The sequence below is a fragment of the Temnothorax longispinosus genome, chromosome 5, assembly GCF_030848805.1.
Source record: "Temnothorax longispinosus isolate EJ_2023e chromosome 5, Tlon_JGU_v1, whole genome shotgun sequence".
Lineage (NCBI taxonomy): Eukaryota > Metazoa > Arthropoda > Insecta > Hymenoptera > Formicidae > Temnothorax > Temnothorax longispinosus.
Genome location: NC_092362.1, coordinates 15,446,067 through 15,468,418, shown reverse-complemented (window position 1 = coordinate 15,468,418; position 22,352 = coordinate 15,446,067). Strand labels below are relative to the sequence as shown.

The following is a 22,352-nucleotide window of genomic DNA, read 5'->3' as shown; positions in this document are numbered from 1 at the left end:
CACAATTACAAACTAATAAAGACAATATTTATGAGCCGTCAGATACATGCAATATGTAAATTTCACGAGATTGCTAATATAATTTTTTTACGAGACCAATCAATTCAAATTAAAAAATATTTTTCCTATATACGTATATATATAATTATATAATTGAGAAACATTTAATGAATTTTAAGCGAATTAATTAATAAGCGACTATTGTCGATCATAAATTCAAATAAATCCCTTATATACATTAACAAATATCCCTTATATTCATTAAAATATCAGCGATATTACATTCATCAAATAACACAATTCTATGATATATACATTTCTCTTTTCTATATATATTTGTTAGCTAACTTGTTAGCTAACTTTTCCTTTTTTTTCTCCTTTATCCAAAGTAATTTTCAGAAAAGTTTACTTGAAGAAACCTTCACTTAATCTACTGAACAGCTTCTTGAAAAATTCAATCAACCTCTTTTATACTACTGGTTTCCCGCAACATCAATAGTTGCAATAAAGAAAATAATAATAACCATGATAACTTACCTCGACTGAACTGCTCGTAACTGGCAATTACCCTCTCGGCATTCTTCCTGGCAATGTAGAACCATTCGCTGCTATTGCTCAAGTACTTGTATTGGCTCGCGAGATCCTTCACAAGAATACCGTCCTGGTTGGGCAACCGGTGGGCGAACGGGCAGTACAACCATCGATCCCGGTACTGCAACTTGTCGTAACAATTGCCGGCGGCAAAGATGTCTTCGTCGAACTCGACCATAGACAGGACGCTGGCGTGTAGTAGAGTCTCGGAGGACAGCATCACTTCCGGCGCGTACTTCCAGAGCCGGGTGAGCATGTTAGCGCGATTTACGGCGAATTCTGCCTCCAGCCGAAACCTCTCCTGCGCATATTGGTCCACCACGCCTTCGCCGAGGTTCAAATCGGTGCCCGCGGTGCAGTTGTCGCCCAAGGTATGCTGGTTCTCGATTATTCGCAAGAAACGCGTCACGATGTCGACCTGAGCGGCCTGCGGTCTCCTGCGGCTCGACTGATTGGGAGACGAGGCGTTCGCCAGTTCCTCGAAATTCGTGTAATCTAGCACTACGTCCTGCGAAACTTCCTCCTCGAGGTCACGGGTGGATTCGCTGATGTCCTCGAACGCGTCGATGCCGAGCGTCTCCGTTGTATTACGGTCGATCGCAGCTGCCGGCGCAACAGTCCTATTTAAGGACATTGCCTTCCTCAATTTACTCAGGGGGTCATCCTTGTAAGAGCTCTTGAGGGAATCGGGGCTCGATCGTAGAACACCGTGGTTCTCCGAATAATGCGCTTTAAGTGTATCTTGGAGGTCTTTCCAAGTCTCATCCTTGATCTGATCCAAGGCTCGGATGTTCGCATTATCTTTCGAGATATTCTGTTCAATCAGCCAGGAGAGATTACGCGTGAGAAGAAGAGCGGAATTTTCTTCGGTAACGCTTCCTTTCTTACCCTGATACAGCTTAAGTAAACTTTCCAGCCCCTCTGAAACATTATTCTCAATCCGATCGAGAGATTGGCCGTTGACCGGGTTATCCTTTGAGAAATTTCGCTCAAGAAGCCACGAATGATTACGTTTCGGTGAAACGGATCCTTCCAGTAGATCACTCACTTTTTCCACTTGACGCGTCTTGAAGTGATTCTCATGATCCTCACGAACGTCAGGCTTGATCCTATTTGCCGCATCCTTCGAGCTATCCCTCGCAGAATCCTCTATCTTCTGCCGCGCAAAATGGCTCCTAGATCTTCCGTGACGGATCTGCGATCTTTCGATGCTCGACATATCCGCCTGCTCGATCTCCGTCCAGAGAATTTCCATCGGTCGGATCCCCGTCAGCGAAACTTCCTCCGCGGAATGACGATCTTCTATTTGCGAACGCGTTTCCGCGGAGCGGATTCTCGCGGTTCGTTCTCCCGCAACTTCCGTGCGAAGTTTAGCTGAGGAGGCGCGAACTTTCCCAGGATCGAGGGCGATTTCCGCGGAGTGACGTACCGATGGAAGAATCTCTGCCGAACGTATCGGCATGGCGCGACGATTCTCCGTCGGGCGAATTTCTACTATTCCGGCGAGATTCTCCGAGGTCGAGCGTATTTCCGCCGGACGATTATCCACACGTAGACGATTTTCGTACGCGGAATGGACTTCCGTCGGCCGGAAGAGATTCGCGGCGCGATCTCGCGCGATCATCGAACGGATTTCCACGCGACGATTTTCTGGGCGGCGATTTAACGTCGCCGCCGCTGTCGCCGCCTCCGCCGCCTCCCCCGAGCGAACGATTTCCACGATCGGATGAATAATCGTCGGGCGGACCTCAGCGGTGTGGAATTCCGTCAGGTCGACGAGTTTGCGGTCGACGAGGGCCGTCGAGCGGTGATTCTGCTGATGCCGCAAATACTCCTTCGGCTTCTCGATCTGGAGGACTTTCTCGTGATGATTAGCGAGGGAATCTTGCGTGAACGTGAGCAGGATGAGCGCGCACCAGATGCCTGACGCACTCATCTTCAGCCGCTCATCTTCCCGTTCGCGACAAACCGTCCGCTTGTTACATCCACTCGCGATGGCACGTATCCTCGAGCCTGATCGATCTCAATCCCGACATCTCCAGGACGTGATTATCGTTCGCGTGTAACAGCGATTTGCAACAGCTGCTCGCGATATGACATGCTTGATACATTAGGGCGCGATTATATGTTTCTTGAGATCAATTTAACACTCTCCTCTTCTCCGTAATTAATTTTAACGTGACCGTCCATAAAGTGACCGTCATCCATCTTCTCGCACATATACGATTATACGACGACATGTGTAATTATATTACGATACTTCTCGAGATTAATTTCAATTTTACAAGTTACACGTTGGTTATTAATTCGTAACAGTCGTATTTACAATGTCCGCTTCTAATTACGGTACACTAAGAATACGAATTTTATGAGATCATTAAAGATAAGGATTTTATTTTAACGACTCTTACATTCCGCCTGAATTTCTGGTCTTTAAGTTATAATGCCACTGAGAATAGAGCTCTCTAACATCTTTGCAATCTTACAGCTGCTTTCTCAGTATTGAATAGCTCCTGGTGCTGAGTAGCATCCTCGGAAACTCCGCGCAATCTTACATCTCTCCAGACTTTATGATCCTTAATGGAAGTATCCCTTAATAGACCCGATGTTTAATACTTCCTCTCGGCATCTCCACAATTAACTTATATCTCTATCTCTCTCTCTCTCTCTCTCTTCCCGAAACTAGCACTATTTCAATGTTTTTTTTACCAGCGAAACTCACGCTCGCTTCACGACCACGGCTCTCAACGGCAGATATCTCGCGGTAAATCGATCTGTGGGTGATCCCTTCTCGTTGCTCTTGAGATTAGACCGCACGTGAATTGTTTTTGCGCGGGCTACTAATCGAGAGACGTCTCCCACTACCCCGTTCTCTTTCTCTCTCGCGGTAATCCGATTTCCACGCAGGGTACGCCTCAGTCGATTTTTGCGGCACTCATGTGGATCAGAGTTTTGTAGAGGTCCAATCCCGACGCTAATGCATTATTGGATCGATCCGGGATCGTCGAATATGGAAAAAACGTTCAGAGCCGAAAGCCTTTGCTCAATATCGGGGATGTCACATTGATTCGATCTAGCAAATTGATCTCCCGATTCAAACGCGGTCGTATCGTTATGATTGATCAACAATTTCATCGCGTATAATTATCGTTCGCGATTCAGAGCGATAAAAAGTTTTCCATTGATTCTGATACGATTCCGTTTCTTCGACAGCAATTTCACACAAGTGCAAATTGCAATTAAGCGAGATTTTCACTGACGATACCGTCCTAATTTGTCTTTTTCAATCCCGATTTTGTGATTCACACACATGATCATAGATTATGACACACTCACATTATATTGTATGTTGCTGCACGGCGAATCGCGAGGATTGCCAGATATTTGTGGCGTATTGACGGTATTTTAATGGAAAATTGGAACGCGGCAAATTCATCCATTGGCGTGTGCCGCCGTTTCAGCCCAGTAGCGATTAATGTTAGTGTTGACGTGCCAAACATTGTGCCTAATTGTTATACAGCGTGTACATATTTATTTGTCCCGTTAGTCAATTATTTCCTTGCTTGCTCACTTCTTTAGTCAAACAATCATAATTCGTTTATGTAACACGTACCGTAACGCGCATTATATCCTGTGTAATTAAGTGGACAGTTAAGTTGATAGAATCGTAAAACGCATACGCTTTCTTCATTAATTTTAATCGCAAATTACTTTTGCTTTAGATAGCAGCGTTAAACATCGATAAAATTTAAATACGAAATACGAGCAAGATTATACAAATGCAAATTGTCGTAACAATAAATCACACAAATTAAATGCGCCTTCAATTATATATGATAATCATCAACTTTCGCGAAAATATCGAGAGACAGCGCAATATTCACGATTTCATCAGAAATAATAACAGCCGTGCGAAACTGACGTTAAAAGTCGTATACCATTCAATTTCTATTAGTGAAAATTAAATCCGTATCGGCACATTGTTCCGTAATTACGCAAATTAATAACTTTGCTTTGAGATATACTCGATGCTCGATTACAGATTAACTAATGCGTTCTTTTGATAAACGACACCGTGGTTTAAAATTTCACTCGTTCATCATAATCGGCGAAATACTGAAGCTACAACAAGTACAAAAATTACATGCGGAAATATCGCTTTTAATCGATCAAAATAATATCATTTAAAAGAGAATTGTCCGATTTGTCCAAATTGTGCGATAATATCAGATAATTTGATTTTTCCATCAATCTTCTCAAACTTTCTCCTATTTCTTCGCGAACAAAAGACGTAAAAGTAAAAATCGCAAGAATTTAACTTAGGTTTTCAAACTAAAGAAACAATAGAAAAACTAGTGTAATTTTCTTGATAATCAATTGCCATCAAATTGTCTTTAAAATTTGATTCACAAAGCCGCATTGCTTCTTCAGATTAAAAATCGTTCTAAAATGTGCATTCATTTTTAACAATATTCGATAATTAATCCAATTCTTTCTATTACAACGTATCGAATCCTGTCGCATACATGCTTTTTTTTAAATCAAATACGAAGAGTGGAAATCCCAAAAATGAAACCGGAATACTATTTTTCAATTAATTCAATAAATCAACAATGTCCCCAAAGAATTCTATTTTGCATTAAACCGGCGTTATTAATAGTTTCCGAACAATTGTACATGAATCGCTCATGATCCGGTCATTCGTCATAAATGTTCGAGATTGATAATTGGATTAACGGACGTACATCGACATAGTCCTTCACACGAATCGAACTGCGTCCCTCGCAATCTCGTGTCTCCTAAAAAGAAGAAAAACCGCGTGCGATTCACCTTACATTACGAGCAGCGAATCTCTGACGGCGTGCTTTTCTTTCTTTCGCGCCTCTCGATCGGCTCTCTTATCGAGTTTTCAAGTTGGATCGACGGATCGAGTGTGCAGACTCGTCCTGCCGGCGATCATTTTACAACGATTCCCCTGGAAGAACAACGAACTCTTTCTTTCTCTCTCTCTCAATTTTCCCAATCCTTCCTTCCCTTCGCGCGCGCGAGTCGGCGATCGCGACAGATCTATTCGCGCTCGCACGCGGCGTCAAACTGACGGCGAGGGTTGGGAAACTCGCCACCCTTCGTGCCAACCAATGTGTGAATGCAGGGCGCATGATCTACCCCTCTCTTTTGCCGATGCAACGAGCCTCGCACCGGCATCCCGACGCTTAATCTAGATCTTAATCTTCATCTTCGTTATGCCATCTCCGCGCCGTTTTATGCCTCCTGCTAGGACACGTACGAATAAAATGAAGCTCTCGATGAAGCCCAACTCCATTCCGCTATGGCAGAGAAACACGGTTACGAAACGTGTACGTTCATACCGCGTTTCCGAAAATTTAACAGGCCGCCCTAACTTTGCGCAACTTCTAGAAGTCTCAACATGTTACACTTTACATTGTTATAATACATCGACGATTAAAAATGTTTTAAGAATAAATCCGTTGGTAGCTACAAAGTGCTTGTAATTTTTAACTTTTAAAAAAATCTTTATTTTTAATTGCTCGGGAACTCCATTTGCGTCATCGTTGCCGTAAGAAAAAGGCTTGAGTTAGCTAAGTAGAAAAGTACGATTTATACGGAATATCCTACATTATGCATTCGTTTAAGAAAGGGAACTTGAAGCTTTGAAACATAAAGGATTGTAGTGGCTACCATAAAATAAATAGTTACGTTTATCGTGCATAAATGACTCTCTTTTAAATAAAACGCAAATAAAAATGTATTATCTATGAAAACAGCCGCCCTAATAAAAATAAAGTTCGCAGCTTCACTTCGGAAGTGTTGGCGCTAAAAATATATCTTTTTTTATGCATTTTTGTTTCATTTTGTAATATATCTTAACCGCTCGATTGTTGATTCAGTTCCGTATGTTTCGAAAAGACAAATATCGCCGTTATTTGTTTTAAAAAGAATATTCGTTTTATGTTTTCTCTCAACAGAGGTCAATACGGCGATTCTATCCGGCGAGTTTTAAATATAATATACAAATCCGATACTCAATTGTCTTTTGTTATTTTCTAATGTATATTAAATAACGTTCAATTACTGATTTTACCTAGATAATATATTTTTAATGTAACATCATCTGTTTGCCTTCTTTCTATACGTATACCTATTTAATACGATCGCGTACGAAACGAGAATATGCGCTTGCTCCATGTTCTTTCTTTAAAACAGACTCCGCTTTCGTCTCTACCATCTGCTATCGAGCATTAACGTCATCTTTATTCATTTGACCCGATTTTTTCGCCCGTTATGTTTCATCCCGTTTCATTCTGTACCGTAAATATTTGAGGCCCCAAAGGTAATATGTCGAATAGATATATAAAAGCTTATATTTGGGGATAGCTAATATTAAACTCATTAAGCTTATTTGGAAAAGCGCGAGTCAACGAATTTCAATTTCAAATAATACAACCTGTCGCGCAATTATAACACGATAAAGGGGATAAATAATCGCAATATTCGAAATAAACTGATTAGGTAAGCCAATTTAAATATTGATAAATAACAAAAAATGTCACGTTAAAGAAGAGAGAGAGAGAGAGAGAGAGAGAGAGAGAACTCGGATGTTCCGTTCTGTAAAGACTTAAGTGAGGTTTATCGCGGTGTCGGAAATGCTCTTTGCTCTCAGCCAATGTACATTTAATTTGATACGCGCTACACACATAACGACATATATCTGTGGATATGTTTAAAACATAATGCTTACCAATTTGTGCGGAGCTTCCACGAATAAATCCGCTTCCCTAAAAACGCTGGCTGTATCGTGTGACACGCGAAATTATCGACAGAATTCCCAACGAGATGCGCGAGAACGTTACCGGGGAGAGTACGGCTTCCCCGTTTTATGTGTTTTTTATAATTCTCCAGTTTCAACCAAACACCCCGTCGTTCCCGTCGAGTGCGAAAACCGCACGTTTCGGGCGAGAGGTAAAAAATAAAAGGAAGTCTAAAAATCGCAGCGAGTTGATCGAATTACAATCGGCCACTCGGGATCGTGCGAATCGTAAAAAAGACAGATGTGTGCAACTCGATCAAGAAAACAAAAAAGAAGTAGGTGCGACAAGCGCACAAAAACGCGGAGTTGGATATGAAAGACACATATGGAAGTTTATGTTCGGAGATGGACATCAGCTTAATATTAAGTTCGCTAAGCTTATTTGGACAGGCGCGAGTCAACAAATTTTATAATAATCTGTCGCGCCATCAAATCGCCATAAAACTATTCGCCGTAAACAATTACGATGTAAAGGGTCCACACTCACCCTATTGTTGTCTCCAACTTCCGCTAAGGACGCCGCGAGGTCGAAATTCCGCCAGCTTTCGCCGTGGACGCCGAAGTTGAGGTCCATTCAGGCTTCCATCGAGAACGAGATCCATTCAGTTTCCGTCGAGGACGCCAATTTCCAACTCGCGTCGCTCCGATCCGATCGAGCTCGCTCGCGGTGTTTTCGATCGCTTTTGATCGCGCGAAACACACAGCCCTGCAACAACGCGTGACGCCTAATTACGATTACACGCACACGTGCACGTGTGCACCGTAGCGTAAATTCTCGGATACGACAATAACATACCAATTTGACGGGCGATTTCCGTGAAAAAATCGCCGAACTGATATCTCATCTCCGTCCTCCAGTCCTCCATTATTGCGTTCGGAGACGAAATTGAGAATATTGAGATCTCCGTTTCCGAACATCGAGATATCGATCGATATACCGCGCGTGCGAGGGTGCAAGGGTGCGAGGAAAAGTACGTACTGAAATCTGAAATTGCACCGATATCTTGATCGTAGAGACGACGCGAGAGAGGTTATATATGTTACGAGAGAAGAATTTCTTTTTGCTTTTTCAAAGACAAATTTTACCCACCTTTCTTCCTTGCAGAGCATATATGAATATGAAAAAATCCATCGTAACTCCTCTCCGTTGAAATAAAAAGAAAAAGAGAGATAAAAGCCGATAGGAGTTGATATTTCCCGAACGTCCAGACAGACTGTCGCTGAAAAATTTTCACAACTTTTTTAATCGATAATTTTTCAAGAGGATTGAAACTCGATCTCGCAGAAAACATTCGCGCTTATTCCCATGCTCCAGTTTACCTGTTTTATTTCTCTATTTTTTTCTCGTCGCCGCGGAGCAAGCGCGCGACGCCGCGCGATCAGCGCGGATAATTGCGAATATCGAGCAACACGGCCGGTTCTCGCGACGGTAGCTCGCGCTAATTAACTCCATTATGCGTCCCGATCCAGCGCACGCAGGAGACGCGGGACTCGACTCACTCGACTCGATATTTCGCAATTTACTCGACGGAGTGAAAAGCGCGGGAGAGGCGAGAGGCGACGCGCGGGACGATTTTTCGAACTGCTCTTTCGTGCGCGGCGGCGCAAAGTAAACATGTCATGGTGGACTCCCCGTCGCGCGTTGAACAAGCGGCCGAACGCGTTTGTCAATCGCGAGAATCGCGAAAAAAACATTGACAACACGCACACGATGCACGATGCAATGCATATTAAGATCGGCTCTATAAAATTTAACGTAACATCGCAATTAACTCGCGCGCGCGCGAGAAAGTCTTTTTACGTTTTTAATTAAAAATGTTACATTTTTTGAATGCTAAAAATACAGCAGATGTAATTGACGCGTAGAAGATCGGTTCTATAAAATTTTTACGTAACATCGCAGTTAATTCCGGGATGTCTCTTCTCACATTTTTAATTAAAAATATTGTATTTTTAAAATAATAAAAATATGACGGGGTGTAATTGACGATGACGCGAGGATCGGCTCTATAAATGTCTTCTTACATTTTTAATTAAAAATATTACATTTTTTAATGCTGAAAATATGACGGAAATATGTAATTGACGATAACGCGAAGAGGATCGATTCTACAAAATTTAACGTATAACATCGCGATTAATTCGAGATGTCTCTTCACATTTTTAATTAAAAATATTATATTTCTAAAATACTAAAAATATGAGAGATGTAATCAACGATAAGCTTTCAGCTTTTTTTCATTTTCTTTGAGTATTTTAGCGCGCCTTTCAATCTCGACGGCGATTATCGCACAAAAATTTGCTCTTTTGTCAGTGATATTATCTGCAAAGTTATTCGTCTATTTAGAATCGCAATTAAAGTTGCTCGTTTATCCAGAAAAGATAATCAGAGTTATAGTAAATAATTAATGCTGCTCATATCTCTCGTCACACACATGTAGGTATATATATACGTATGTATATTTCGTGGCAGATAAAAGCTTATAATTCTTGCATATTATATTTACACAAGAGCCGTCATATGAGAGCGCACGACGAAGATACGTGTGCGTCGGTCGTAAAAGCCCCGGGCGAGGAACTGAGGCTTGAAAAGTGGAAGACTCGGACTAACTTGCGCCCACCGAGCGCGTGTCTCTTTGGAATTTAAATCAATTTGAAAAGCCTCGTTCGCGTACCTCGTATCGCAAACGCGAGGTACGAGAGAGCTCATCAGACTCGTAGAAACGTCACTTTTTCTCTTCCGCTCATGTTTCACCCGCTCGCATGCTCGTACGCGGAGTCGTTTCCGCGGGATGACCACGAGAGTCCCACAGGAAATAATCGTTGCACGGTCGCTTCGTAACGGTTATTCGTGAACCGGCATCGCAATTCTCTCTGCAAATTGCATCACGAAGATTGAGCGAAACCCCTGGGAGAGGAGGAAGAGAGACGGAGCACTTCGAATAATTAGGTGCTTGTACTTTCGCTACTTATGATGACTCTCCGAACTTCCAAATCAAGGCTGATTCCGGGAAACGACAGTATACACGTTCATTTAGACAGTATATGTTCCAAGAAATCCCAGTGATTCCAAGAATCGTTGGCACTTCAGCTACTTTTTCGTTAAAATTGCGTTCCCGCGAACAAAGGCGAATAAATTCGCTGGTTATTTTATTTCACTGTTTTTTATTCCTTGTTTTCAAACAAATTTCTCGCAGGTAAAGACGAAATAGTGTCGCTCGCTTTAAGAAAAGAAAATTATTGCTTTTTCAAAAAAAAAATCGTTAGAAATCTAAAATTTCGATCCTACTCGGAATATAATATCTCTCTTTCGCAGTAATCTCGATCTATGGAGTATAAAGTCGTAATATCGCATAACATAATTCTTTTTTCGTTTCTTGTAAGAAACTTAAGAGCGTTCTTCTTGACGAGTATAAAGAGATGCGCTCTTGAAGCTTGTCACAAACCCTATAGAACACCCTGTATTTTTTGGAATCATAATATGTTACAGTAACGTATAGTATATTTCTAAATATTTAAATCTCCTTATACGCGTTGTTAAATCCTCGAATGTTCGTATATTCTTAGACGCTTACAATCTTCGTTTTGCATAAATATCGCGTGCACTTAATAGCCGCGTCAAAAATCTCGTAGTTCTCCTCCGATTATTAATACAAAGATCCGCATTTTAAAAACTTCGTAAACGAAGGTATAAAAAGACCAATGTTTCTTCTCTTATCGTGAACTCGCACACCGTGTCGCCGACCAGATCAACGCACGTGTTAATAGTTTATTACAGTCCTTCGACGAATTTCACCAAAGTCATTTCACTAGTGGACGGGCCTCGGCTGTGTCGTCACTTGTTCTTCATGATCATCGTCCGCCTGGTCACTCGGCCGCAGAACATACCGACGATAAAAATCACCCCAATCATGGTAAAACCAACGATCATGAAGTAACGCCGCGCTGGGGAACGATTCACCGTCGAATATAACTCCTCGAACGTATTTGGCGCGATCAACTGTAACATGATAAGTAAAAATTATTATTCCACGATTATTCCGAGACACGCAATGAGAAAAAAATTAATAGATATACATAACAGGGTATTTTTCACAGACCTTGGCAGCATTTTTAAACATTTCCATCCTTGTAGTTAGCATTTTGTAGCAATCAGGTTGCAAAGATTTGTTGCTGTCTTCCAACGCATTTTGCAAGCACATTATATCTGTCATACAATTGTGTTATTCAAATTATTAATAGTTACTATCATATATTTAATGCATGTATATATAAAAGTCAATAAAATTTAATAGACTTTAATTTTGAAGGGCTCCATTTACTTTTAGCAAAATTACTTCTTGTTTTCTAGCCTGTGGTTATTAATAAAAAAAATATTACATACGTCTTCCCGCGCCTTGAGGTACAGCACCGCAATATTTGCTGATATCCACGGCACAAGCTTTCTGCAACAAGGGATCCACGTTGATGTCAGCTTTGGTTTGTTCTATCAAATCTGCAACTTCTAAACGACATTCTTCCCTCATATCTCGATTTCCCGCATTAAATTTCCTTTTAAGACACTCCTCGACAGCACCAGGCTCGTTTTCATCTGACCGGCATATAGTTTCAATCTAACAGAAACAAAAGAAGAATTTCGTAAACTTAATTGAAATTGAATTCTACAGTAAGTGTAAAATCTTGCACAACAATTAGATTCAAAATATTCATCATAAGCTATTCAAAAATAAGTTCTTATAAATTTTCTTGGGATAAATTATAAATTATAGTTCTATGATTTTTTTTTACCTCGTGGGCGCACATCGTTGCTAATAACGGATTTAAATGGTAATTTAATGCAGCTTCTCTGAGGATGTTAGCCATTTGATGCTCGCATTTAGTCGTCAGCTTTGATTCCCGAAATCTGATCTTCAAACATTTAATTACCTTTCCTTCGAGTTCTTTGTCAGTGCGCTCGTGTATTAATACCTGAAGTAATACGTATTCGTGAATTAATTAATTATTACATTATGTTAAATTATCTGTAGATAATTTCTTTTACCTCTTTGCAATGTCTATCGATATCAGAGCCACATGCACTTTGCAATGCAGTATTAAACCTATAATCCGTATTCTGTTCAATCATTCGTCGAACCACAATGTTTTTGCACTTATCGTCGAAAGTGAGTTCGTCTTTATATCTCTTAAGGCAATCCAAAGTTTGTGATTTGCTCACATCATGGCAGTATTGTTTGATCATGGCTCGACAGATGCTCAGCAAAGGTACATCACTGGAGCTGTCTTGAAACTCTTGTTTCCTAACTTTGAACAGCTGTTTATGACACATGTCCGATAGTTTAGACTTGTGCAACGCCAGGCATTCTAATACCTAAAACAATCCAAGTTTCAGTAAGATTTATCGTAACATTAGAATTTGCTTAGAGTAGCCATCTAACCAAAGAACCAACAACACAAAATTTGAAAAAGAAAGAACAGATACTGCTTACTATTAATATTTAAAAAATAAAACATAATAATTGTATTTAAATGTAAAAAATAAACATTTAAACATTCAAATAAAACATCCAATTAAAATCAGTTACAATGTATGCAATGTAAATTCGGCGGAAAAAATATGAGTACTATCTTAGATAGATATTATCGCTACCTGTGAATTGCCCGGTTCCACGTGAAAGCAGAACTGTTTAATGTCTACTGCACAGGTCGCTTGCAGAACAGGATCAAAATGAATGTTCTCTCGCTGTTGATAAAGTTGTGCTCGCAACTGTTGCCTGCAGTCCTTCATCACACGATGCTGAGAATCCTTCATTATATCTTCCTGCACGATCGAGCTTAAGCATTCTATCACATCGGCTTTCGTCTTTGATCTACGTTAAAATGTATTATACAATTTATTCTTAAGTTCGACAATATTTAAATTCTGTATATCAAGAAATTGAATTACTTAGGGCACCATCTCTTAACGTGAGGCCTGCATGCCTCCTTAAATTTGTATGTAAAATGATAGTTTTTCAAGGATATCAATTGGAAATGTTCCACGGCTGCTTTGCATTTGTAATCGGTGCGCGCATCCAGTTCGTTTTTGTGCTCGATAAGACATTCCATCATATCTCCTTCATCTTTTCCGTATTTTAATACCTCCTAGAACAAGTCATTATCATTGATCAAATATCATTGATAATAAAATAACGAAGTAGATTGAATAATTCAAGGCATACTTCGCAGTGACGTTCCATAATATGTTGACACGCGGAAGAAATTATGGGATTTAATTCAACACGCTCAGCTTGTTCCTCAGTAAAATTTCCAACTGCAAACTTACATTTTTCTTTCAAGCTGCAATTAACGAATTCAAGAAATTTAATATTTGTATATCTAACAGGAATTAATAATATCAGAGAAATAGTTTGGAATTACGAAAAAGCTTAGAAAAAAATATTCTTTTATTGATATCATGTACGAACATTGCGCGAGAGAGATAATAATTATGAAATAATTAATAATTATCAGCAATATAGCTTCAAATCTTTTTCAATGTGTATAATTTGATTTAAGATAATTAGTACCTACTTCTCTAAATTATCCTGCAAGCATAGAATCTCTTCTCCCTTCGCAGTTTTGTCATAACAAAGTGACGCCAATTCATTAAAGCACACTTCTTCTATCTCGGGTTGCAAATCGACATTCATAGCGCGCTGCCTCATGACTCTTCTAATCTCTTCCAAGCAATCTGCTCTCAGCTGAACGGAATATAAACAAAAAGCAGTTAAGAATAAGATTTTTTATGATAAATAATAATAACAGTGTTAATAATTTAAATCATCACAGTTCAAAAACTAAATCATTAATCTACCTTAATTAAGAATTAATTATCCATTAAACAGTCTTGATAATCTTACCGTCATATTTTTCAGGTACACATGCCGATACAGGCATGGCAGTACCAGAGGTCCAGTCTCAGGATCCATCTGTTTGCCGTTGCCGACCCACGCGTTCCTTGCATGACACAAACGCACGGCGTCGAATTTACACGCTCTGTATAATTGCGGATCAAGTTTGAAGTCTCTGGCGATAAAGTATTGTATTTGCACTAAGGCTGTCTCACAGGCCTCAGTCATCCTCTCCGTTCCTAGTTGTTCCATTAAGCAAGATATCACTCTGGCATCTCCACCGTGCACCTAAATTAGATATTAAAATGCTTAACAGGAAGTGATAAATAAATTTTATAAATACATGAGCTGCAAACTTGAATTAAAAAAGCAAGTTTAAAACTTCATGTAGAACCCAGAATTTCTCATATGTGGCCACCAGTTATTTCCTGGGTTAGATTCTATATTTGTATGTAAAAATTAATCACTCACGTCTCTACAAGCTAAATTAACTACAGGTTGACACTGTTCTCTTAGAACTGGATCAATTCTCCAATCTTCGCCGGCATCAGCTTCCATAATTAACTCCTCCAACTGAAATTATATGATATACAACATTTTATAAAAAGATTATGAAACACCTTATAATATTCTTAGAAACGTTATAAAAATTTTGTAAATAAATGTATTATTTGATCCTGGAAAAATTTAATCGTGATATTTTTAACTTTTTTTTATCAATTATTACCGCTCTTTGGCATTCCGACGTGACTCTCGATTTCCTCTTCCTCGTTCTCGTGTGCTCCATCAGACAGTGTATCGTGGCGCCGCCGACCTCGAGACTGTTGCAAAAAGTCGTAATATCGTTGGCACATTTGTGCACAATCTCCGGCGACAATCTGTAATCTTCCATTAGCAGTTTCCTGTGATCAAACATTTCCGCTTGACAATTTCCGTCGATCTTGCTGCCGTTCTTCATAGCCGACTCCAGACAAAGCAAGATTTGCGCTAGCTTTATCTCTTTGTCTTCGGACACAGATCGCCTGCAATGATTATTTCTGATATCTTCCTTACATGCTTTAACTAGACCTTTGCTAATCTTGTAGTCAGAAGCAATGAGCTTCTCTCTCCTTGTCAACTGCTCCTGACACTGTGCAGTCATTGATCTGTCAATACAAAAATATTTTAATATAGAAGATCTTTAGATAGAATTAATGAATCTCTTGAACTCTCTAGATAGTATCACAAATCTACATTTAAATTGTTAAATATCTACCTATCGGTTTTATATTTCATTAAGCATTTGTAGACTTGACCACTGCCTGGTCTAATGTTAGGACAGAACTTAATGCGATCATGAGTACACGCCATGTACAGCTGACGATCTAATTTGATATTTTCAGCTTGGATCTCGGATACGTGGAGAATATGCCTCCGACATTCGGGCTGCAGTTGCTCGACGTGTTCCTGCAAGCAGGCCAATATCTGACCTTGTGATATATCTCTGTACGGCTGTACACTGTCGCACTTGAACTTCCTAATATCTTTTGCACAGTCTTCCTTGAAAGGAGTCAAAATTCTGAAATCGCTGAAAGCAATCCACTCCAATCTCTGAATGTAAGTGATGCAGTCAGGATCCCTGACCGTCTCCCGCTTGTCGATCAGGCAAGACAAATAAGCCCCATGAATCTTCTCGGAACTGGAGCACTGTAAGGTGTCCAATTGTGAGCCGCATGCTTTTCTGGCTAGCCTCTCTATGTTTTGATTATCTGTAATATTCTGGACGTAGGACCAAATTGCCTCCTGACACTTCTGATTGATCCCAGATATCTCAGTGGGCTGCAACGTTTGGAATAACAATTAGATCTCTGATACTCGATCCTGTTCCCCCACGTAATGCAGACGACGTATACCTTGAAGGTCTGAATACACTCAAGCAGCGTGAGCTCGTCGTTGTTCCCATCTATATCCCCGCAAAGGCGATTCAACTTATCGCGACACTGGCCGTTGATGATCTTTGGCGAACCGTCATCCTCGGATTCTCTCTTGCGATCATATGCGGCTCGTTGAACCCTCCTAGCTCGAACGGAGCTGTCGGTGAAGAGCCAGCCGATTTTGGAGAACTCGTCGGCCTGTTGCGCGAACGCATCTCCAAAATACGTTGACGTTGTGCAATGCAGCACCGACAGGATGAGTATCACGGTTAGTACTTGCCCGGTGTGTTCCATTCTTAACGCTCAAGCCTCACTTCTTAGCGAATCATTATTACGAATTCTGTAAAAGAATACATCGTTAAACGCGGTTCACGTGGAATTACTCAAATGCCACTTAATCATTGAGAGTTGCTTAACATCAGAGAAAATTGTTTAACTAGAAAAAGAAGCTCGACAAAAGAGAGAAGCACGACCTTACAGATCTCTTGCCGCGGCCGGTTTTTTCTTTTTCGTTATTTCTTCCTCTTTTTTTTTATGCTTGTTGATCATCTACTGTATGACGTGAACGTCATGTATACGCGGAGAGTATTGGTACCAGCAATTGCCAGCGAGATAATACGATTGGTGCGGAATAATATGAAACACGGAGCGAGGTCACCGGTTGTGGCGGTCGTGTGTTTTTACAACGTCATCTTGCAGGACACACGGTACACGGTATACCGTTTGCAGTATATTAACACCCGGTATCGGCGAAATTGACGTCGATAACGCAGGAATTTGGATGAAGCGAGAAAATATAAAATGCTTTGTTTTTTGTTTTTTTAATTCCACGAGGGGCAAATGAGAACAACAAATTCTTACAACAAATTCTTTGCTAAATAAAGTACGTTTATATCATATAATAGCATGCAAATATAAAACATTATAATAAATAAATCAAAAAATACAAATAAAGTATAATATTATTTACTTCATTTATATTATACATAAATTGTTAAAAAGAAACGAGCGAGTATTTATCACGTGGATTCGGTCATATTATGAGAACAATCCTGAAGTGCTGACTAAAAAAATACATTCTCTAGCGGAATAAATAATGCAAATGCAATTTATGTAAATCTGTTGGTGGTTTATAAGAATTGTTAATTTATACAAGGAATTGTTATCTTATTTAATATATTTTAACATGTTCTATTTTAACATCAAATGGTATTTCTTTTTAAAATTAAATCTATTATTATTGACGTGAGAAGAAGGAAAGAATTTGTTGCATTAAAAAAATTAAATAAAAAATATTATTTTCTCAAAGTTAAATTTTATAATTTTAAAACAGATTATATATATATATATATATATATATAAATTTTATTGCATAATATATATTATGCTGTGATTTATCATATAAATTAGTCTATTCAAAATAATACATACATATTCAATTTAATATTAGGTCGTCGCGTATATGTTTAAAAAATACGAGTTCGCGTTTATTTGAGCGCTTGATATTTATAAAATATAGCAAAGTTTATTGAATGCAGAACGTGCGCGCGCGTAAAGTTCCACCTATTGGAATTTCGAAAAACGTCACGCGATGGACGCGGCGATAATCGATGTCTCGAGGACCTCGAGGATGTTTCCACGCTCGATTCGACGATGTGCGATGTGCGATCAGTGCGATGCAGTGCGATGTGCCGCTATAGCTCGTAGCAATTGACGCACAGAGCGGCCCGTTTCACTGATGGTGTTTCAAAAACTCGTCGCCCCGTCGAGTTAGTCGTCGTGAAATCGCAAAATGCTGGCCCGCTGTGATATATTTCGCGTCAAAGTACTTACACTCGCGTGTCTGCTGGTGAGTAACTTCACGGAGTTGCGTTGCCACGTCATTTCACGTCTCGCGGGGTGTCAACGTTTTAACAGTTCCCCCCTATAACGGGAATCGCCCACGGCTTACGAATTTCCATTTGTCTTTCGATTGCTAATTGTTATTTGCCTAAATGCCTCGCGAGTCAACAAACCGCTTCTGCTTCGGCGTGTCCTGCGCAGCATAACCTATCACAATAACCTTGCATTTGGGGAGAAAAAAAACCAATTTATAAAGACAATAAAAAGGAAGGTGTCAGAAGATTTGTATTAAAAAAACTGGAACCCCCGGTTGGAGACACGGCGATAAGATGTACTTATCCCGAACCTTTAAAAGAAAATCCAAAAAATATTCGTATTCCAAATTTAACCCCGCCTTAAAGAAAAACAATTCAAGGGACATAGACTGATTGAGAAAAGAAATCACGATTCGCTGCAATATGTGGATTTTGGGAGATTCTTTGCATACTTCCATGTTGTTGGGACGAATTTTTGCAGATACGACAAGCATTTTTATTTATGTGATTGTTTTTCGCTAGAATATTTATCATAGCAAGAAAGCTGTAGTCTATATTTCATGGTTTAAAGATCAAGGTTGGAGATTTATAATTCAGGATAAGTCATGTATCAATGCAAAGTACATTATACTTGTCAAGCGATGTTTAAGCACTTCTGTTCTAGGACACAAAATGCATAACTAGAAAAAGATCAACTCGCTTGATAGAAATTAGATTCTAATAGAGCAAAATATACAATATGTAATTAATGTGTAATTAATACTGTGTATTTTTAGGTACGTTTGCCCAACAGTATAGCAGAGGAAGTGAAAGAAGGTGCTCTTTCACTCACGAGTAAGAATATCGATGCAACGTTAGGTAAGAAATGATATATGATGAGCCACAAATATCAGAGAATGCTAGCGAACTAGTAATAATCGAGTGTGGGGTATCTACTTTTTTCAATTTAAAATTTTTTTCAGCTGAGAATGAACTGGTGTTTATCAACTTTTATGCACAATGGTGCCGCTTTAGTAATCTATTAGCTCCAATATTTGATGAAGCTGCAGATAAGATTAGAGAACAATTCCCGCAGCCCGGAAGAGTAGTAATGGCCAAAGTGGATTGTGACCGTGAGAGTGAGTATATTTAAAATATGCCTATAAAATATATATAATTTTTAGTTACATTAATAAGCAAAATTTAAATATTAAATCTATTAAACAGATTAGACTTTATATGTATTTAGATTATTACAAGAGTTATTTTTTTTTTTACAGCGTCTGTAGCATCTAGATTTCATATAACCAAATATCCAACGTTAAAAGTAATAAGAAACGGGCAACCAACTAAGAGAGAATACAGGGGGCAGCGATCAGTGGAAGCATTCCAAGAATTTGTCAGAAAGCAGTTGGATGATCCTATTAAAGAATTTTTCGATTTGAGGGAGCTTGAACAACTTGACGATAAAAAACGTATGATTATAGGATATTTTGAAAGGAAAGATGTACCGGAATATGCATTGTTTAGAAAAGTCGCCACTAATTTGAAGGACGATTGCCAGTTCTACGTTGGTTTTGGGTAAGATATTTTTTATTTTTAATATATCGTAGAATTATTGCAACACATATTTCTCCTTATGATGTAAATAACTCTTGCAAGAAGCTGATACAGATGCAAAAGTTCCTGTTTGTTAACATAAGAATATTGCGTGTAGTCTGCATTTTATAATAATTATTATAATATTTTATTTGACAAGCACATGCTCCAATCAAAACTGTGAAATTGGACAGCATTTACATTTGCTGTAAGTAAAGTGGTATACATAAGCTTGTTGGCTTTTGTACCAAAATTATAGTTTTGTAATCTTTTTTATCATTTCTTATCTTTTATTTTTTTTATTGTACAATCTTATTGGAAGCTTACGCTGAGATATATTAGATGCAAATTTTTTATAGACAAGTTTCTCATGCTGTATAATGGCGTGATAATGATAATTTTGATTTTTTTTTACATAGTGATTTATTTTAATTTTGAAAGTTTTGATTAGTTTATAAAAATGTTTTACTTATTATGCAGACTGAATAATATAAGAATAATTAAGTTCTTTTTTTTCAGTTATATTTTTTCAAGTACTTTTAATATTATGTGACTAACAGAATAATGTATATTTACCACTAAATAAAGGTCTATAGTTTGAATATATTGAAATAATATGTGTAGGAATGCAAGTAAAGCAATGCATCCTCCAGGAGAGCCTATTATTGCCTTCCGATCGGATAAGGCCCTGTCCGTTGAAACGGATGAAACTTACAAGGGAAGTTTGGCAGTTTATGACGAATTAAATGTATGGGCGCAGGAGAAATGTGTGCCATTTGTAAGAGAAATAACGTTTGAAAATGCTGAGGAATTAACGGAGGAAGGCTTGCCGTTCCTTATATTGTTTCATGCTCCTGATGATATGCAAAGTGTCAAGCAGTACAAATATATCGTAACTAAGTCATTAATAAGTGAAAAACGTATGTCATTCTGATTTTACTTACATTATTTATCAATTTTTCGTAAAACTTTAGGTCATACTGATTTAATTGCTTTTTTTTTCAGAAAATATCAATTTCTTAACCGCCGACGGCCTGAAATTTGCGCATCCGCTGCACCATTTAGGGAAAAGTGCAGCAGATTTGCCACTGATTGCAATAGACAGCTTTAGACACATGTACCTATTCAAGGACTTCAATGACATTTTTGTAGAAGGAAAACTTAAGGCTTTTCTGCAGGACTTGTATTCCGGAAAGCTTCATCGCGAGTTTCATTACGGTCCTGACATTACTAACAATGAAATATCAGTTACTGGAAAACAGGTGAAAACGCCCACAACACCGCCGGAGTCTGCGTTTAAAAAACTGGCGCCAAGCAAAAATAGATATACAATAGTTAAGGATGAATTGTAATGAGATTGAGCGCAGTACAGTGCAGGGAGACTTTCGTAATTAATTTATATGCAGTATATTAGAGAAAAAGTGAATTACAATTCGGGGATTTTCCAACATTCGACATAGATACATATTAATTTCGTAGTGCGTAACGCGAGTCTTCTAAGACCTCAAGAAATCCGTTTTTCCTTCTCCGCATTCTCCTTTATTCCCTCTTCGTATTCTTCGTAGGATGGGATTGATATTTTGGTTTGCTCACTTGTTATTTAATTAAAAAAAAACCGTCAATAGAGATTATTTATTAATTATACATGATTTTCACATCTATAGACAAAATATGACATAGCAATTTATTTTTTATAAAAATAAATCTCGTACGTTTGCGCGATCTATTGTCGGCAAACGAATGGCTAAGAACAGAAGGTTCTTTTCCTTTTGATAAGATGTGTCTGTTCTTCATAAAGTGAGTTGCCGAGAGCATTTTTTATATTGACTGTGAAACTTTGCATCTACCAGTGTCGATAATTACGTATCAAATCCTTTTACTGGATATTATAAAAGTTAATATCGTGCAAGTTAATATCGTTATTGATCTCTGCAATTCCGATATCAACCTGAGATGTCCTTTATATGTAAAAAGATTTGATTTACACAATCTCTCCTTTCTCGTATCCCATCAGAAATCCTTAGCACAATACTTATTATTAGTAAAATTTATACACGATAACATTCGTCGAGAATCCGAGGCGTAAATGTGTTCGAGAATATACGATAGTATCGTAATGCGTGTATGCATGCATATACCATTGACCGTATTGCATATAGGGCAAATGTTTCTGAATGACGTGTATAAGAGAGAAAGTGAGAGAGAGAGAGAGTGAGAAAAAAAAGAGTTCTTTCTATCGCATGATCGTAATGTTCGAGAAAATGAAATCTCGGCGTGCCCTCGTAAGATAGTTATAGGATGCATTATTTGTATGATTGATATTGTTTTGCCTGTTAATAAACAATTTCTAAGTCACAACGTTGTTATGTTTTATTCATTTATCGTCGGCGTTGCCTAAATATCTCCACGTTAAATCATGTTCAACCTATTCCGTGTTTCTCACGATCGTCCTTGTAAGAGTAAACCTCGTGCGCAAATTTTTATCAGAAGTATCTTGCGAAGCGTTTGAGATCGTTATCACATGCAATTGCATTAATCGATTTGACCGAATTTTCTTACGCTCGGAATCGATCGAAATCTTTCTCACGTGTCCTATTATACGTCGAAATGCGAAGAAAGAACATACGTATATATGGCGTACTATATAATTAGTTGCATAAATTACATTTTTTAT

At 38.7% G+C, this 22,352-nt stretch overlaps 3 protein-coding genes across 10 annotated transcripts in view; 1 reads left to right on the top strand and 2 right to left on the bottom strand.

Annotated features, from left to right (window-relative positions):
- LOC139813853 (uncharacterized) overlaps positions 1–5,710 on the bottom strand; it is a 79,768-nt gene extending 74,058 nt beyond the window's left edge. Inside the window, exons 1-2 of one of the 6 annotated variants that reach the window (XM_071779649.1) lie at positions 5,337–5,710; positions 538–4,222 (exon numbers count right to left, since the gene is read on the bottom strand). In XM_071779649.1, the coding sequence (XP_071635750.1) occupies positions 538–2,527 (1,990 nt within the window). In that variant the 5' untranslated portion in view covers positions 2,528–4,222; positions 5,337–5,710. Of the gene's footprint in view, positions 1–537; positions 4,223–5,336 lie in introns of those variants that run through there. The other 5 variants (XM_071779650.1, XM_071779651.1, XM_071779652.1 and 2 more) reach the window with 5 other exon arrangements.
- Positions 5,711–10,565: 4,855 nt separating this feature from the next.
- Positions 10,566–16,861, bottom strand: Glg1 (golgi glycoprotein 1). Of its 2 annotated transcripts, none has more exons than XM_071777923.1 (15): positions 16,702–16,861; positions 16,203–16,563; positions 15,566–16,128; positions 15,038–15,455; positions 14,782–14,883; positions 14,320–14,598; positions 13,991–14,160; positions 13,639–13,756; positions 13,365–13,561; positions 13,068–13,287; positions 12,462–12,788; positions 12,209–12,388; positions 11,805–12,033; positions 11,521–11,627; positions 10,566–11,420 (listed from the first exon to the last, which is right to left on the bottom strand). In XM_071777923.1, exons 2-15 carry the CDS (start codon positions 16,515–16,517, stop codon positions 11,256–11,258), a joined length of 3,390 nt encoding a protein of 1,129 aa, XP_071634024.1. In that variant the 5' UTR covers positions 16,518–16,563; positions 16,702–16,861; the 3' UTR covers positions 10,566–11,255. The 2 variants fall into 2 exon arrangements, with proteins under 2 accessions (XP_071634024.1, XP_071634026.1); XM_071777925.1 differs by having other exon boundaries at positions 16,697–16,857.
- Positions 16,862–17,856: 995 nt separating this feature from the next.
- Erp44 (Endoplasmic reticulum protein 44) lies at positions 17,857–21,890 on the top strand. Of its 2 annotated transcripts, XM_071779193.1 has the most exons (7): positions 17,857–18,072; positions 18,877–18,958; positions 19,063–19,218; positions 19,360–19,660; positions 19,839–19,886; positions 20,303–20,598; positions 20,684–21,890. In XM_071779193.1, exons 1-7 carry the CDS (start codon positions 18,016–18,018, stop codon positions 21,028–21,030), a joined length of 1,287 nt encoding a protein of 428 aa, XP_071635294.1. In that variant the 5' UTR covers positions 17,857–18,015; the 3' UTR covers positions 21,031–21,890. The 2 variants fall into 2 exon arrangements, with proteins under 2 accessions (XP_071635294.1, XP_071635295.1); XM_071779194.1 differs by lacking the exon at positions 19,839–19,886 and having other exon boundaries at positions 17,858–18,072.
- The last annotated feature ends 462 nt before the right edge of the window (positions 21,891–22,352 follow it).